Here is a 19,872-nt window from a genome sequence, read left to right on the forward strand (position 1 = left end):
CTCTGGAGAAATTCTGTATCAAACGTAAAACTAAGTTTACATGAATGGATTTTTAAAAGAGTACACTGTAATAAGGATTACATGCAAACATTTTAATAAATGTTAGTTATACCAAGGCTATCAAATATTAGTCTTATAATGACTGACACCAGTTCTTGGTTATGTCTTTCCCTGATTAAACTGATTTCACAACACTGTTTACTTCTATCAGAATGCCCAGAGGGGGTACCTAAGGAAAAAAGCTAAAAAAGTTCTTCATGAACTAGTTCTTTTAATGTGCAGAAGTTTTATCAAATGACCTTGGCTCCTTTACCAATCTTTGGTACTTTAAAAAATACATACATAATACTTTTCAATCTAGAGGCTTGACTCACATTTAATTAAAAAATAAAAATTACAAACAATGCCAATTATACAAGCATAGAAAGTAACACACCCTATTTTCAAACGAAATCTTGTGTTTTAAAAATTCAAAAGTGGGTCAGCCTGGTGGTGTAGTGGTTAAGTTCACACACTTCCTTTTGGCAGCCCCGGGTTTGGATCCCAGGTGAGGACCTACACAATGCTCATGAAGCCATACTGTGGCGGTGTCCCACAGACAAAATAGAGGAAGCTTGGCACAGATGGTTAGCTCAGGGCCATTCTTCTTCACAAAAAAATAAAAAATAAATTCAAAAGTAACATCTTTTCTAGTGTTAACTAAGAATACGCATGATCCAGAATAAACCATTTTCACATAACTATTATTAAGAATGAAGCAGTTACAGGTAAACGTTTAAAAATAGTAATGTTTTTGAAAAGTAAGTGCAAAAAAGTCAACTCTATCTATATTATAGATTAAGACTAATAGAACACTGAAGAAAACTACTAGAATATGAGTGGTCATCAGTTAAAGTCTACTTACCATTCAATAATTCACTCTTTAAAAAGACAATGAGTTTTGATAAATTCTGACCACAGGGACAGATATTCTTCCTGCCAAAGCACTTCTCTTCTTGTTCCTGTGCAGCATTCCACCTCTGTCTAATACAGTTGTTCCTCATTCATGGTAACACAGGTGATTATATTCCAATGGCATTTAACACAAACAGCACTAAACTGCCCTATAATTTCATTTTGGACTGAATTAATTAACTTCTCAGTAGGTGGCTGAGGTGCTGAACATAAGCCTCAAGAAATATTTGACTGCTTAACCTACCTTACATGAATTGTCTCTAAATCAAGACAGCTTCCATCTTTAATAAACAGTACCAGGTAAAACACATTTGGTAGGATCCTAAAGGGTAAAGATGAGGCATGTATAATAAATGGATTGTTTTCCACATCCATGCACATCCATTTGAAAGAAGTCGGGGGCACGGCAGACAGTTAAGGAGGTTTAACAAAACTCACTAAGACTTGGCATGCCTGTTATTTTGAAAGACTATTTACTTTGGGAAGTGTGTGTTTATAATAACAAAATGCCTTCTTTCTCCTTGCTGGATGTTTAAATAAAAAGCTTACCACTTTGTAGCAATTAAAAATAATACTATCTTAATGTTATTGTAAGTAATTGACATCCAAGAGCCTGAAATGTAAATGTAACTTTCCAAGACATTGTCTTCAGATCATCAGAATTATCACAATATCATAAAGTATCTATTTTTTCTATTATGTTTCTCCAATTATAATATTATTATCAAGATCTGATAGCTAACTCTTAGTTTCAAGTTTATAGTCTTCATATATCAAGAAACAAATTGAAAGGACAAACAAGGAATGTGAAAAGCCAGCTCATAAAAAGCTGAAATGTCTTTTACTACACGGCATATTTTTCTCTGTCATAAACTTCCGCTTTAGGAAATGAGAAAACAAGCACTTCTTTGACAAAGTGTTTAACTCAGTATTTTTAGATTTTTTGGACATAATTCCAAATATAGAAAACTCTACAGAATCCAGGAAAAAACTATTAGAAATAATTAATGAATACAGTATAGTTGCAGGGTACAAAATCCACATACAAACATCAGTTGCATTTCTAAACACTAATAACAAACTAGCAGAAAGAGAACTCAAGAATACAATTCCATTTAGAATCACCACAAATAGAATAAAATACCTAGAAATAAATTTAACCAAGGAAGTGAAAGACCTATCAATGAAAACTATAAGATATTATTGAAAGAAATTTAAGAAGACATAAAGAAATGGAAAGATATTTTATGCTCATGAATTGGAAGAATAAACATAGTTAAAAATACCCATATTACCTAAAGCAATCTACAGATTCAATGCAATCCCAATCAGAATCTCAATGACATATTTCACAGAAAGAGAAAAAAGAATCCTAAAATTTATATGGAACAACAAAAGACCCCAAATAGCCAGAGCAATCCTGAGAAAAAAGAACAAAGCTGGAGGTATCACACTTCCTGATTTCGAAAAATACTACAAAGCTATAGTAATCAAAACAGCATGGTACGGGCACAAAAACAGACACTCGTATCAATAGAACAGAGCTGAGAACCCAGAAATAAAACCACACATCTATAGACAGCTAATCTTGGACAAAGGAGCCAAGAACATCCAATGGAGAAGGGAGAGTCTCTTCAATAAGTGGTGCAGGGAAAACTGGACAGCCACATGCAAAAGAATGAAAGCAGACTATTATCTTACACCATACACAAAAATTAACTCAAAATGGATTAAAGACTTGAATGTAAGACCTGAAACCGTGAAACTTCTAGAAGAGAACATAAGCAGTATGCTCTTTGACATCAGTCTCAGCAGTATCTTTTTGAATATCATGGTTCCTCAGGCAAGGGAAACAACGGAAAGATTTTTTTTAACTGTGGAAGGAAGGAAGGATGGAAGAAAGGAAGGAAGGAAGGAAGGGGAGCCCCAACTTTGTATTATACCTTTTCGGGGGAAGCGAACTAACATTTAATGAGTGCAATGTCAAAGGAAATGCAGCTAAAGACTTGAGCTCGATTTCAAAGTAACATACAGTAAGAAGGGCCCCAGAAACAGCCTGAATAATTGGGGGGTGAGGGGAAGGTGGTCTTTGGTCAGGCTTCACCTAAATGGCTCTAGGAACAAGGGCGTCAGCCTTGTTTCAAAGTGTCCCATTGAAGGCACAACTGCTAGGTAATTTCTCTATGAATAAATTCTCTTTCTTGCTCAACTTAAATCCTTATTGATATAATATGCATGAGGAGAAATGACAAGAATATAATTTGGAAGTTTTAACACTGGTTTGTTATAAGGGAGGCTTCAACTAAAAAAAAAAGAAGAGAGAGAATGCTTAGATGACAGTTTCAGAAACAATTTGCCTGCAGCATCTTCAAGTTCAATAATTTACCGGCAATAACAGTCACAAATGCTGTCAAAAACAGCAGTAAGGTTTAAAAAATAAACAAAAATTCAAAGAATATCCATTAGATTTTTAAAATGTCATTTACTGAACTGGCAATCACAACAGAAATTTATGAGAGCCTTCTAGTTAGAAGAAACAAATTAATTCTATTTCTTTTAGGTTTTCATACACATGACTGTCTCTAAATTCTATCAGACAAGCATATAGGGTTTCCTTCTCGTCAAACACTATGTCTATCCTGTTGTCGCCAGCCACAGGAGAGCTTTTATATCATTACTCCCTCGAGTCCCAATTCTTACTAGGAGTCCTGGGCAAACACAAAAGTAGCCTGGCAGTTACATCATGCTACACAAATGAAAAAAGACTCTGGTATCTAAAAATAATGAAAGGCTCCATTAAATTAATGTTATTTTTTGTCAAGTGTTCATTTTACTTTGTAATAATGTAGTTCTGATCCAAATTGAGTTCTTATGAGCTTTAAAAAGATCTCCAGAGATTACATGCAGGGCAGTAATTTAATCCTTATATTTTTATCTCATGCAATGACATTTAGGGTTCACTGTGATTTGAGATTTTTAGTGCTGTTGCTGACACCTTATGGAAACTGTTTTATTTGGAAATTCTGATTAGATTTTTCAAATTGTTCAGCTCTTGTTTACAAGAAGCACTATTATAAAAAAATGGGTTTTTTGTTCCTTTAAGGTATTCATCTTGCTATTTATTCCTCACTTGATTTCATAATCCTGTTTGGGTCACTGTGATCAGTTGCTATGGAAATTACCTCCTATGGAAATGCTTCTGATGTCATTATTGTAAAAATAGGACTTCTGATGAATAATATCAATAGCAGACATCAACCCTGACTAGAAAAGGGAAATCTAATTAAAATTTTTAAAAGGATTAATTCTGAAAATTATCACCATGGCCAACTTTTCTGATATTTTTGAATTGGCCATCTGCTTTTTAAATAAGTACTAAATGAATTTTAAGGTGTTAATCAGCTATTCATTTCCCCAAATTCCAATATCACAATGGAAATTAGCACCATGCATAGGAAAATGGAAGTAAAGAACATTTCATCTACCCTTTCTCTAAACTAATAAATGCTATGCCTCCCTTATGAGAATTAATGTCAACAGGATTTCAGGGCTCATCAAGGAAACAACTTTGAATAGCACATTACAAATTCCCTCTAAAGATGAGGAATTTAATACTCCAAAATTTATCCAGGAATTTGAAAGGTCAGTGAGTTAAACAATAGATGAGAGCCAGTGAGCCATTAGATGAGAATTCCAGAATGCTAAGGAGACATTTTCTTGGGTGGATTCTATAATTTGTGGTTTGAATAAAACTTTTGAAACATTCCGTTAGTATTAAAATTCTCATAATGAGAATATGGCTCATATTTAACACATTTTAAATTACTAGACAGTCTCTCCCCAAAGAAATTTTAATGCTTTCTTCTGCCTAGTGGTTGTTCACAGCCTGGTACTAATTTAGGAATAAATTAACCCTTCCAACAATTAGGATATTGTCTAGAAACTGCCTTTTGCACTGCGCTAGGGAAATCACTTATATGATGAAAATCAGAAGTAAAAGAGAAATCCATTTCTTCATTATAAAATATTTTTTATACCTAACAGCTTATTACTGATGTAAATCACTATCATATTTACCTACATAATTACATATTACTATATCTATAGTGTTTCTGAATTAAGCTTCACATTTAGGACTTTGTTAAATGTTTTGTACATATACTTTAAGGGTTTTCTATACTTGTGCCTGCAACCATGATCTAGGGTCCAAAAGATTTTTGATAGATTTCTGCCTTGGAGCTGGCACTGGCTTGACTTCAAAATTGGTTTTCGTATCTGTGTGTCCACCATCAGTTAAACTATTTTTCCTGGTGGGAAGAAGTTTCCGAGGAGCAGCTATTGGTTTCTGTAAGTGATGCATTAGGGTTGATAATTTGGCATCCAACGGCGAGGTCTGAGATACAGTTGTTTTTTCCCAGCCGTCTTTAACCAATTGATCTGTGTTGCTTTGTGTTTTTAAGCTGAATGGAGCTTTACCAGAAGGAGGAAGAGGAGCTCGCCTCTTTTTCCCTTTCCCATCATGTAACCGCTTGCTTACAGGAGATAACACCTCTTTCTGAATGACCACTTGATGACCACCATCAAAGAGTGTGGCCCAATGTGGTGGTGAGGATTCTTCATGCTGACCAATAAGGAACTGTCCGTTTGTCTCTTCAATTTTTTTTTGGATTATATCAGTTAAACTTTCAAGTTTTATAGGTGAATCAATGCCTGTAAAAATTTTAAGAAAAAATACATGGGAAAAAAATTCAAAAGCAGGGCACACTTTACCTAAGTTATTATTTTCCAAACCAATATGCTATCTATAATCGTCATCAAAAGCAGACTAGAATAAGCAAGTAGATTTTTCTTTTTACTGGCATTTACTTGTAAAAATAACCATACCAATAGAACCAAAAAATAAGGAAATTATGTGTGCGCACTGCACACAATGTATATATGCATAAATATAATCCTAAATAAAAATCTAGCTTTCAAAGGAGTGGAGTTACATCAGAACGTTTTTCAATTCAATTCTATAGATTAAATATTTATTAAATAACTTTTCTTGGATTTAAAATCTATCTGACATCTAGGTAAGAGTCGATTCCCTTTTTATAAAAGCCTAATATATAGACTGGGACAAATGTAACTAGATTAGTATTCTTTTCTGTAGACCAGCAAAGTCTCTGTTAATAGGGAAAAAGTCCAAAACCAAAAACCCAGGGAAGCAGAGTGAAGCCCTGATAGCACTTTGGTGATAACGCTACTGGATGAAACATTCCCTGGGAAAAATAAGACAACAGAGATAAATGTCTATTAAATGAATCACTGGTATTTTCAAGTGTGTAAACCCAAATGTATCATTTTTAATCTAACATTTTAAAGCATATGTAAGTGCAGGGACATTGTGGCAAAATGGACTAGAATTTAACATTGACTTGTGCTTGTTCACAACACTGTTCACTGAGGCAATCCTACAAAGATAAATATACTTCCTTCAAAGTATGGAAAAATGGAATATTAATGAGTCGAGAAATTTTAAATTTTCCCAAGTATGAAACCAATTTTTTGGCCTGAAATTAAAGCTTCGATTTATTAATATTCATTTTCAACATTACTTTAAAACAAATTTAAGAAAACACACAAAAAAATTACTAAACATGATTATATTTTAGAATCTGCAAGTTTACATTTTCAGAATTTTCATCAGCTACTCAGCTAATATTTATTTTCAGTGCACTCTTATTCATTTGGAAGCCTTAACATTTTTGTTTGATCTTAAGCATTCAAACTATGAAAAATATGTATTCATTAATTTTGCATTAATTCATCTATTAAACATGAGTTCCTTAGTCTATAATCATCGTCTTTTTTCATTCATTTGACTGTGCCCTGAAAATTTTAGCATTTTAATGTCAATAGAATAAGCTGCCTGAGTATGGACAATGTTGTTTTTGTTATCCTGCAGCTTAGAAAAGACAAACCCCACTTACTCATATCATGGTAGACTGAGGTCGCCTCTTTTGTCAAGAACAAAGGTGGTTTCCGTGGTGACATAATCTCAATTTTCATAAGTTCTTCACAACAATGCTTCCACTGGCCTAAGAAAGACAGAGAAAGGCAGGCTAGTTTAAAACATAAATGTGAAGATGTATATTTCATTTTCAATAGATATCAACACATTTTTTGCTTTGAAAAGTAACAGTGAATTTATAAAGCATTGCCTAAAAGAAGCCACAAAAACACAGCACTACCTAGAATTTCAAAGTCCAAGTCTGGGCATAAAGTTAATCTTTTAAAAATAAAGTTTTATGCACAGATATTAAGCTGAGAGCTCTAAGCTATTAAATAGTGTACTATTTCACCAAATGGTCAATAACAAATTTCTATTCATGGTCAAAGTTTCTTTTAAATATTAAATAAAATATCAAATAAAATTTAAATATTAAATAAAATCGAGTATTTAAGATAGTTGAAAGGTAAAAATCAACTGAAATGTAGTTCCCTAGGAGGAAGTAGAAAAAAATGCAAGGAGTAGTGGTTCTCAAAAATGGTTTTAAGCTGGAAAATTTTAATTAAGAAATAAGAACTGCTTATTTAACAATTATCTCTTCAAGATGATTATCATGCTTTTAAAAAATCATATTAACTAGAAAATGCTGTGTTTTCATATAAGTAAAAGGTATAAAAATCTTATTACTATCAAGACATATGACTCAAAATTCTAGCTGGATCTAATTATTTTGGGAAGAGTACTTTAAATAAAGCTAGTAGGCATTCAGAATAAATAAAAAAAAAAAACTCTTGAATAAGTTGTTTCAATTATTAAGTTAAAATTTTAAAGTACGGATAACATTAATTTTTCTTTTATAATTATGTTTTATTATTTTCATCTTAAAATAAAATTCTCAGATTTTATTTCCGCTGAGTGGATATAAAAAAAATGTAACCTTTCCATCTTTATTGTGCACTTGCAAGCTGGATAAGAACTATGCTAGAAACTATGTCTCTATATTCACATCATAACAGTAAGTTATTGGGCTTCACCATTCTTCTATTCTACCTTACATTAGTAGAAAAGTAAAAGTAATATACATATGTGCCATTTTAGACTGATTTATGATCTATATTTCTCTTCCTTTTATTATAGTCTCAATCTCCATATTCAATATCTAACTTAGTTATTCTCCATGGCTTAAAAATTAAAGATATTTCGTGTTTAGTCAAATTATCTATTCATTTTTCTTGTTTTAAGTCTAATATACTGTGATGGTAATATATGAGTAAATTTTAAATCCATCACCTTAAACAGTTAAGAAACATAAAAAACCTTTTAGTATGTTTTATTACAATGCTAAATATAGAATATGGTAAAAATTTCAAAATAACCCACATAGCAACATAGCAACTCATAAAAGGAATAAAATCTTGAGTTTGAAGCTTCAAAGGTTGCTCTGCAGAATGTAAATCTAGTAGGATCTGAGATCTGATAACTTATTCCTCCCCTCTACTTCCTTTTTTAGATAAATATATAAAAGACAGCTTTTCCTTCTTGGGGGCAGGAAAAAAGGCCTTATCTAATGGAAAAATAATGAAACATTTTAAACTAGCAAACATTTCTCTGTCAAATCTAGACAAATTATAATGTGCAGTATTTTTCTATATTGATAGATGAAAGCTTTTCATTGTTAAACTGGTAGCAGAATACTAATCAGGTTGAAAAATGGAATATAAAGCCACATTATCCCACGTGTTACTGAAGTCAGAGGCACAAATGTGGTACGTTCACTGGTCAAGACTTTACAACTAAAACATTTATTTTACCAGTGAATAAATCAGAATGCAGAGTTATACATGATACCAGTATGCTAACATAAAAATAAAGGCCCAATATGAAATATTAAGTGGGTATGTGTTGTTCACGTGATATCTGTATATTGAAGATGTTTCCCACAATAATATTTATTGTTATAGTGTTGTCAAAATGATCTGTTATGCTAAGCTACTTCTATAACTCAATATTTATACTATTAAATATTTGGAAAAAATTTATCTTTGACTCACCATTCCTGGCTCTACCCTTTTTGATCATCCAGAACAAGCGGCATTTCTCTTTCACAGATTTGTTAGTTCTCAAATATTAAAAATTAGCTCTTACATTCCCCTTGCCTCCTAACGTCCACTCCTCAGGCTGTTCTTCTACAGGCTAAACAGACCTAGTTCCATTAACGTCTCCTCATGATTTCTAATTATCTCGCTCTCCTGATTTTCTACTCGTAAGAGGAGTCAAAACTTCTCTAAATATTAAATTGATTTTACTTTATTCTGCCCTGGAAATCTATCCTCTACTTTGTTCTACACATCATACTTCACCTAAGACCACAAGAGGCTACACTATCTCCAGGAAAGTAAAAATTTTTAAACTACAAGTCAGCCTTGAGGATAGTATAAACACTTCCATCTTTGCTTCATCTCTTTATAAACAATGAATTCTAAAGTGCAAATCTAACTGAATTTGTACTTTAAAAATTAGACTGGCAGATTTTATCCCAAAAGCATTAAATATTAAAGAAGTAGCCAGACCTGAGAACCATTGTCATCACTTTCTTATTAGTTTGACAGTATAAAAATGTCATGAGATTCTTATCCTTGCAACTCCCCATCTTAGCATGATAAATTATTTTGCATAATCTGGAGAACGGAAACATGAGATCATCTGGCAGTAGCTGATATTCAGACTATAATATTCCAACATTTTTACCTCCTTTTACTTCTCCTTCCTTTTTTATGTATGTAAAAATTACAAAATATCAGAATCATTTCTAAAAATAATATAGTCTTTTGTAAAACAGACTAACTCAGAGCATTTAGGAAAGCAGTTAAAATTTTAGCTGTGATCAGCAAACAAAAGGAAGTTGTTGTCTTTTAAGTTACACACCTAAGATCAGCTGAAATTTTAAAGAAATGTAGTGCATGCTGATAAGCATGAACAAGTATTTAAACATCCACTGAATGCCTAGGGATAGTACTTAAGGGAAACAAGTCCTAAAGAATCCAAGAAGGACATGGAGGGAGTCCTCTGGTTCCCTGCAGCAATCTAGAAACCTCTTCCGGCCTCAATTTTCTCATCTTTAGAATAGAGGGACACAATTTCTATCTCACTGGGTTGTTATGAGAAATAAATTAAGCCACATGGTATGTAGAAAGTAATCAATAAATTCAGTTCCCATTTTTGCCCCCTCCCCAACCATCACTGTAATACTTGATCAGGCCATGGATCAGAGTAGGCTTATAAAAATTAACCTGGGAACTGCAGGTATTACCTCTTTTATAAAGTTCCCAAAAACAGCTCATAAAAAGTCCTAAAATGTCTCTAAGACTATTTCTAGGAGTTTCAGAACTAACTTTCTATTGTTTGGAAATGGCTCTACTTGGTAATTTTATAGAAGAGCATTTTAAAGACATAAAATACTGGTTGAATCTAACAGTAGGCTTAGTTTGATTAGAAAGAGCCATTATCACTAGTCTGCATTTTCAATATACAATTTCAATATTTTCCTGTTGATAAAATTCCTTCTTAAATTGAGAATATTAGAACCTCACATCTTCTACATTCTAGAACTCTGTTATATTACTATCACATTGTTTTTATAATCCATGCCGTTGGACTGTATTATTGAAACTGAAAAACCATATGTATGGTTTAAAAAAAATCTCTGGATGATGCCCAAGATTATATTATAATGAGTCTGGAGTTAGCAGAAGGTGACATAAAAATGAGGCTCCTCCTGAACATTTTAGGATCATCACTATCCTAGAGAAGTTTTTTACTCCTCAAATGACTTCTTATCCCTTTATCAAACACTCTGCCTTAAGTAGTTAAATACTAATATTTTGAAAAAATGTGGTCTAGTTGTTTTAGAGACAAGAGGAACTTAAAAGTAAGAGGTAGGGATACTAGGAATTCAAAGGTATACTATACTATAGTCAGTCAGGCACTGGGGGAAGGAGGAGAGAAAAAAGCATGATGATACACTACCTTTTGATTCAAGAGCATAAAAAATTCCTGATACAAACTATAAGGTAATAATATAATTTTAATATTTAGATTGCTGTGTGCATCCTTTCACGCTATATGAATATACTACTAGGAAATCCAGACACTGACTTACTAAGATCAAAGAAATGCTGCCAGAAGGCTTCCATCCATTTTTGAAGATCCTCTCTATTGTCAGCTGTAAAAATATGAGTTACAGCCTGTCCAGCAACAGGGTTGATGACAGAGAAATTATGAATTCTTTTCTTGGCATCCTTATCCATTGCCCGAATTCTGGTTTCCTAAAAATTAAGACAAAATTGGTGTTTTACAAGAAAATATTTCTGTAATGATCAAATAAATGTTTTATTGCTTAGCTACCATGCTTTACCTAATGTAATTATAACTTTATTGCTGATCATTTGAAATTTAAAATAGTAATTTTGAGAATTTTCAATATTCAAATTCAAATACAGAAGGTTTTTTAGGTTTTAAAAAAATGCTTCATATTAAAAATAATTTTTTAAAATATGCTACATATGGCATTTATGTTAAATTACATGAGATAAAAATATAACTTGTTTTGATCTCTCAGTTTAAGTAGGAGTTTGTTGTCTTTTATACACATCTTAAAACTTGCAATAAAACAAATACAGTGTTGTCATAACTGTAACGTGAATTGTGTTAACTATATTTCCAACAATAATAAAACAGAAGAATCAGTAAAGTATGATTCTTATTATAATATTCATTCATAATATACAGTGCTATCAGTTAAAGCAGTAAAACCATAACTTAGTGTTTACTGCAGCAAACAGGTTTTCCTCATTAACATTTATTTCATATGTAACATTCATTTACAAAGCTCATAGCTAAAGATCCATAAAGTAATATAACCCTCATAATGGTAAAAATTATTTTTAAAGTGCTGAATATGACACTCTACAACAAAGGCAATGGTTTCCTTCATGTTGATAGTCCAAAGCTTTTTTCTGAGTGGTACCAGGTATGGTATCGTGGTGATGCCTATCGTGTACATGTGTAGAAGAGAAAAGTATTCCCAAGTCACACATGTGACAAGCCATGTCACAGATAAGCTAGCAACTACATGTAGTTTCCAAGGCATCTTGGGGAAAAAAGCCTGGAATAGTACTATTTATTATGCAAAGACAGACATTTGGCTGCCTGGATAATGACTGATATTACATTATTCTAGAGCAGTGCTATCCATTAGAAATATAATGAGAGACACATATGTAAACTAAGACTTTCTAGCAACCACATTAAAAAAGGTAAAATGAAACTGGTGAAAATAATTATGTAATAATTAATTATTACATTTTAAAATAATGCATTTTATGTAACCCAACATATCTAAAATATTAACATGTAATCAATAAAAAAATTGAGATATTTTACATTCTTTCTTCATACTAAGTCTCCAAAATTCAGTCTATATTTTATAATTATAGCACATCTCAATTTGGACCAGCCACATGTTAAGTACCTAACAGCCGCTAGTGGCTACTGTACTGGGTAGAGCAGTTCTAGAGGAAAATGGTTAAGCCCAGTGTAATGTATGCAGAAGAGTATTTGGCTGGCAGTTACAAAAGCTGATTAAGAGTGGGAAGAAATTCTTCACTTCATTGAGTATGGAGTGAAGAGAAACTGTATGTACAGTCACACACCAAAACCAACATTCACATATGGACATTATGGAAGTAGCAAAGAGTCAGGAAGAAAAGCTATCCATTCCCTGAAAAATGGGTAAATATGAGCAGGTGAACACCACATATACTACATAAGAAGTTCTTTGCTGAAAGGAGAAATTCTTATTCAAAATTCACATGAGAAAAAAATGTATGCTATATAAAGTAGCAACATAACTTTGAAACTTTGGAGTATCACAAAATATAAAGACTGGTAACCATCTTTTTCTTTTTTTTTTTTTTACGCAGGTAATTTTTCGTTTCTTCCTACTTTGTATGTGGGACACCACGACAGCATGGCTGATGAGCAAACCCCGGGCTGTTGAAGCGGAGCACGCAAATTTAACTGCTAAGACAGGGCTGGCCCCCAGATTGGTAACCATCTTAAAGTCAATCTATCCTGTCCTTTTTAAAATGTAGGAATGTGACTTCAGAGGACTGTAATGCACTTATGGCCAGCACTATAATTTTATCATAATAGGGTCTTTTTACACTCCAGTGCCTTGGTAATAAACTTCGTGAATTAATTCTTTTAAGTAATTATTTATACAATATAAAAAAATGCTGCCCTAAGTGGCATCCTTGGAGCCCAAGAATGCATGTAATCAACCTCTTTAAATATAAAGCTTATTATCACTACAGAGAATGACTTAAGCTCTAGGAAGGATCTTTGATGTACTTCTCTATCAGACTAATTGAATGCTGATTCAGTGCAGGGTTGGGAGGGGGTACCCTCTATTTCTGTTAGTATTAAAAAAAAATCCAAACAATAACATATGAAGTATTCTTGCTGCTGAAACTGTGCTTCCCTCCACCCAAATTCATTTTAATACAAATTTCCGACTACCTATTGTATATAGGATTAAAATGGATTCAACTTTCAAATAAGGCAAGTGTGATTTTTATAGATGAATATGTAGTTTAAATAATACCAAGATATCATTTCCAATGAAAATAGCCCTGTAGAAAATCTGATGAACTGGATCATTTATATCCTTCTTAGAAAATATACTGCAATAATATATAAATACTATACATTTCATTAACTCTGGTAACCACAAAAACTGCTAAATTTTTAAAACACGAGAGGTTTTTAAAAGGTGCAAATGAAATGCAGAATAGATCATTTGAATTAACTTCTATATTTTATCACCCCAAATAATTTAACTCAAGGGAAATTTCTTCAACCAAAAACTGCATGTCAAAGAAAAAGTGATTAAACAAAGTTTCTAATACTGTCAAAAAGTTCATGCAAACTATTTCTCAGTGTGGGCGAAGTGTCAATAACAGTGCTCAGGACTTCACTTCTCAAACAAGAAGTGGATTAGAGAAAAGAGGTGAGTTTCAGGACTGTTGCCATCGTGGTCTCACAATGTACAGATGAGGAAGGTATATCTTCTTAGTTGGGTATGAAAGCAAGAAGCTTGAGTACTTTAGCTCTCATTTTTACCGCCTAAAGTATTGCCTGGTATCCACTAAGTAACTGAAAAATATTGGATGAATAAATGAATGAGACAGGAAAAGAACAACTCAGATAATGACAAAAAGTTTTACATTGATAGACTCAGATTCAAGAGGCAATCTCTAATGCAACTCTTTAATTTATAGACGAGGAAACCTACCCAAGGCAAGAGTTTTCTGTTTTACTTTTGCTAATCTCAACCCTTTTAGTTGCTTTGGGAGGCTTTACGGTCAACTTTCACTGATTTGTAGATAGATTTGAGACTACCTGCTATGAAATTTTAATCCTTGGCTGGCTATATTCTTACCAATCAGCACATATTGAACTGCAACCTTCCACTACATGAGATGGTGGGCACCCAGAGAAGGCCAAGTGAAATCAATGACAATATAAACTGAGAAGTAAATTTTGTAACAAAATATAATGAACTCTAAGGTCAAAGGAAAGTTTCTTGTAGGTTGTTCATTATTTTGATTTAAAACTGTACTTCAACCTCTCCATTTCTGTGGTAATGGAAAATTATTAGATCAGGACTAGATCCATGAACTGTTTCTTACCTTACTTTACTTTTGACTATATAACCTTTAAAAAGTCTATTACGTACCCAGATTACGGTTTCCAAATGCTCTTTCTTACTAAAAGGAATCAGAGCTCTAGAGAAATGGCTGATTCCCAGCCTGGGTCAGGAAATGTATTGGATGATCCTGGAACATCTTACGCTAACAAATCAAAGATTACCAGGGTTGATCAAAAAGACTCAAGAGCCAACCTGAAGAGGCTTCCAGTAGCCAAAGATGGGACAATCTGAACATCTATAAGAATAACAATGGTAATGGATTGATGCATAAAAATGTTTTTAAATTGCTAATGATATTTAAAAACTAACTCGTTGGTCACCTTTAAAGGATGCTAGGGAACCACCTTATTGTTTTTGTAACTAATATATAAATCAAGCTCTTATCCTTTCCTGTAAGAATTGTACCTCAACCAAATAGCTGATGAAGTTGAAGTATTCCGGGTAATAAATGAAGAAAGAACGTTAAAATATCACCAGTTTGCAATCCCTAATTAAATAAAAGATCTAAGCAATGCTTATCACTGGATGTTAATATGAGTGGAAGACTCAGACTTACTATATACCTCTTGATAATATTTCCTAAGACATATTCTTACTAACCAACCAACCAACAAACAAGTGCACACCTAAATCTGATCCAAAAATAGAAGAAAAAAGACAACTCAAAGATGCAATCACCAAAGTCCAGACTATGGACTATGGAAAACCATAAGATAAATGACCCAATTTCTTTAATAATATGTGATTACCTATGTTTGTGTGTGTGTGTGTGTGTGTGTGAGAGAGAGAGAGAGAGACAGACAGACAGAGAGAATGAAAGCCAAGAGATTAAGAGATTTGAGACCTAACCAATCAACTGCAACGTATGGCCCTTATTTGGATCCTGATTCAAAAAACCATTGAAAAATTACCAGACCGGGAAAGCTGAATGCTTTCTGGACTTTTGATGATATATTGACTGTATATATGGCTATAAATTTTCTCAACTATGACAACTGTAATACAAGTAAAATGATACAGTATCTAGAATTTGCTTCAAAATAATTCTATGGTGGGGGTAACGTGTGAGGGTACAGATGGGTTCATTTGTATTATTCTCTTTGTAGATTATCTTGAAATTTTCCAAAAAGACAATTAAAAGAATAAAATACGAGTAGATGGGGCCAGCCCAGTGGCACAGCAGTTAAGTGCGCACGTTCTACTTCGGTGGCCCAGGGTTCGCCGGTTTGGATCCTGGGTGCAGACACGGCACTGCTTGGCAAGCCATGCTGTGGTAAGGATCTCATATATAACGTAGAGCAAGATGGGCACGGATGTTAGCTCAGGGCCAGTCTTCCTGAGAAAAGAGGAGGATTGGCAGCAGATGTTAGCTCAAGGCTAATCTTCCTCAAAGAAAAAAATAACAATAAAATAAAATACAAGTAGAAAAAAATAAGTGCCTGCTTTCTTATCTATAATGGAGAGATATTATTATTTCAGTCACATCTTCTTCACAAACATGTTGTAAGGATAAATGAGTTCTTTGAAAGGTGTTTGGTCTAAAGTCTTGTTAATTAGAGATGAAGACAAAATGTTGCTGGCTAAAAACAAGCTTTAGACCTTATATAGACTATAATGACAAAGAAATTATATCTTCACAATACATGGCAAGGAAGGTTTTGAAATGTGTAAAGCATAACCATAAACTAAGCCAAGCATTAGGTATGATTAGTATTAGTGTGATATAATTATTTGCAATTTACGTCAATGAAATCAGATGTAAACTCCTACAGGAAAAGGCTGTTTAAAAAATTATTTTTACCGCATTTAATAAGGGACAATCTGAAAAGTTGATAGGGTTCAGACATTACGAGGACCAATATAATCAGAAGAAAATCCCATATGCTTCATAAGAATTTTGCTTGCTAGGGTCCATGATAAACATAATGGTTAAAAGCAATTTCAAGACAATTTAACAAAGGTATATCACACCAAGGAGTTATTGACTTGTTTAGGACAGATTTTATTATTTATTAAAATGAAGTGATGCATAGTATTTAAATCAAGAAAAGACTATTGATCTCAAAGACCCACACTTCTTTTCCATTCCACTCCCCACCCCATTGGCAATGGATAAAACTCTGGCTAATCAAATGCTTTCTACAATGTATAAGAGAGTCAGTGGCTCCAGTTAAGTACCCCTTATTGAGAATGTCTTGCTCAACAACATTCATAGGGAAGTTTTTTGAAGTTGAAGCAATCACTTTGAAGTAAATCATCCTTTCAAATTTGGATTGAAAAGGGGAGGGGAATAGCTTTTAGGCTTTTCTTTGCCTAATGTGACTATTTCCACAGATGGCTCCCTATGAAAATTAATGAACTGACTTAGCCTTACAGGAAATGCCATTTAGAAGGACAAGAATTATAGTTAGAGAACAGATTCTGTGATCAAAATAACAGAACTATTATTTATATACCTTAGCAACTGCAAAATTTATGCTTTCACATAATTTTTAAAGTAGCATTAAGAAAATTATTATTTTCTAAATCATGAGAGAGGAAAGACAATCAAAAGAAAGGAACTCTGATTTTTATTTATTATTTAACTTGATTAAGCATAAAAAGACCTTAAAGGCCTAGCATTCGAAATATACTAAAAACTGAAATAAAAACACTATTCTTAAAAGTTTTATTTGATGCTTACTCTACATATCAAAAAATACAAAGTTGGCATTTATCAAAGATACTGTTTATGTAAGAATACACTAATAGCATGTGTCCCTTAGAAATTTTCAAAGTAAGCAAAACAATTAAAACATCTACCTTATATTTATTTATTTATTTATTTTTGGTGAGGAAGATTCACCCTGAGCTAACAGCTGTTGCTAATCCTCCTCTACTTTTCGCTTGAGGAAGATTAGCCCTGAGCTAACATCTCTGCCAATCTTTCTCTATTTTTTGTGGGTGGGATGCCTCCACAGCACAGTTGATGAGCAGACCAGGTCCGCATCTGGGATTCGAACCTGTGGAACCAGGCCACTGAAGTCGAGCATGCTGAACTTTAACCACTCGGCAATGGGGCCAGCCCCCATTTTATATGTAAAAGCCAAGCAATTTAAAACACTGAATAGATAAAAATTTATGAGTTTATCATAATATGGCGGGGGTGGGGGGGACAACAGACATGGCATTCATTTGCTACCTCTGCAGGGGATAATAATACTCCAATACATATTGCTAATATCAATACAACACCAATATGTAATACCAACTCCTTACTCTGAAAATAGGTAATTAAAATATTAAACATCTATCCTGTCTTTTCAGAAAGGACAGTAATTCATTCCCAGTTGATGAGAGAAAGTCCTTCTTTACAAAGGAATGCCAGCTAATGTATGTAGAAGAAAGGACAGTATGAGAAAAACATATGCAATCTCCAATGCAATAACCAATTCAGGCAAGGGCAGTCTGGTCACTAAAACCTTTATGTGAAAGACTGTTGGATGACAAAGATATTCACACAGTGCCAAGTATCACCTCACTGACTACTTGCTAACTGTGAAGAAGAAAGCCTACCTTTATACTGGAGAGAGCTAGTGGTCACCACCTCAACCAAGTCACTAAACTTGGCATTGCCAATACTGAGACAAGCTGATATCATGTGCCTCTGAACAGGATGCTCTATAAACTATCTGTCTTTATCCATGAAATATTCTTGTAAGAAATGTTTAAAATGAATATAATCAAGCCTCTAGAACTAATTTACAGTTTAGAAGAAGTACAAAGGATGCACAATCCTTGAATATTCCTAGATTGAAAGCAAAAGCTAAAAGGACATTTTGGGAACGAAGGAAAAATTTGAATACAAACTGGATATTAGATGATATAAGGGAATTATTGTTAATTTGCTTAGTTGTGATAAGGGTATTGCAAATTTACATGTATATATACATATACACATGTCTGTGTGTAAATATATAATATATATATATTTAAAGGCCCGTATTTTTAAGAGTTACATGTTGAAGTATTCAGAGATGAAGTGTCAGTGTTGGAGAGTTATGTTCAAATGGGTCAGCAAAAAATATAGATCAGTAAAGAGATTTTACAAACTTTCAACTATAAGATGAATAAGGTCTGAGGATCTCATGTAAAACACGGTGACTATAGTTGATAACACTATTGTATAACAAACTTTCTGAGAGTAGAATTTAAACGTACTCACAAAAAAGATAAAAAACACAAAAAACCTATAATCCAATAATAATTGCAGTAATGATTACACAACTGTGTATTATTTGTCAAAATTATCAAATTGTATACTTAAAACTGGTGAATTTTATTTTATGTAAACTATACCACCACCCAGCTGATTAAAAATTAAATAGATGGGCCAGCCAGGTGGCATAATGGTTAAGTTTGTGGGCTTGGCTTTGGTGGCCTGGGGTTTGCACATTCGGATCCCGAGTGTGGACCTAGCACCACCCATCAAGACACACTTTGGCGGCATCCTACATAAAACAGAGGAAGATTGGCATAGATGTTAGCTCAGCGACAATATCCCTCAAGCAAAAGGAGGAAGATTGGCAACAGATGTTAGATCAGGGCCAATCTTCCTCACCAAAAAAAATAAATAAATAAAATAAATAAGTAAATATAATATAAAGTGTTTAAACTACCCCACCCCCGCAAAAAAAGATAAAGCAAAGATGAGAAAATGTTAACTGGTGAATCTAGCTAGTATACAAGTGATCATTATAGTATTTTTTTTCAACTTTTCTGTAAACTTGAATAATTTTATAAGTTGAGAAAAAAATGAGTAAAAATTACATTAATAGGAGACATAATTATATAAAACTTGTGTTTTCAGAAGTAACAAATAGATTTCTCGACTGAGATAGCGTTTGACATATTTAAATAAGGAGACCAGTGGCAATCACTGTTAAGAATGAAGTTTTCAGGTGAATGGAAGGGCTCAAAGGAAATCTGAGGTAGAAGCAGGAACTGCAAGGAGAAAAGTTTCTACAGAGAAAGGGCAGGAATCAGTGCTGCAGAAAATTAGATGGTAGTATCACAAAGCTAGAGAATGGAAGATTTTGTCATGAGTGTAATTTCTGATGAGATCAGCAACTAAATTACATTAATTTTCCCAACCTTAATTCTTACCTCACTG

The 19,872-nt window shown here is 33.2% G+C and overlaps 1 protein-coding gene across 2 annotated transcripts in view; it reads right to left on the bottom strand.

Annotated features, from left to right (window-relative positions):
- Positions 1 to 1,759: 1,759 nt before the first annotated feature.
- The window catches only part of RTKN2 (rhotekin 2), a 78,677-nt gene continuing 60,564 nt past the window's right edge, over positions 1,760 to 19,872 (bottom strand). For both annotated transcript variants that reach the window (XM_001502301.6, XM_014733413.3), the window contains 3 exons: positions 11,109 to 11,274; positions 6,930 to 7,037; positions 1,760 to 5,664 (listed from right to left, as the gene is read on the bottom strand). In XM_001502301.6, coding sequence (XP_001502351.4) covers positions 5,129 to 5,664; positions 6,930 to 7,037; positions 11,109 to 11,274 — 810 coding nt within the window. In that variant the 3' untranslated portion in view covers positions 1,760 to 5,128. The remainder of the gene's footprint in view (positions 5,665 to 6,929; positions 7,038 to 11,108; positions 11,275 to 19,872) is intronic.

Source organism: Equus caballus, chromosome 1 (assembly GCF_041296265.1).
Source record: "Equus caballus isolate H_3958 breed thoroughbred chromosome 1, TB-T2T, whole genome shotgun sequence".
NCBI classification, from domain to species: Eukaryota; Metazoa; Chordata; class Mammalia; order Perissodactyla; family Equidae; genus Equus; species Equus caballus.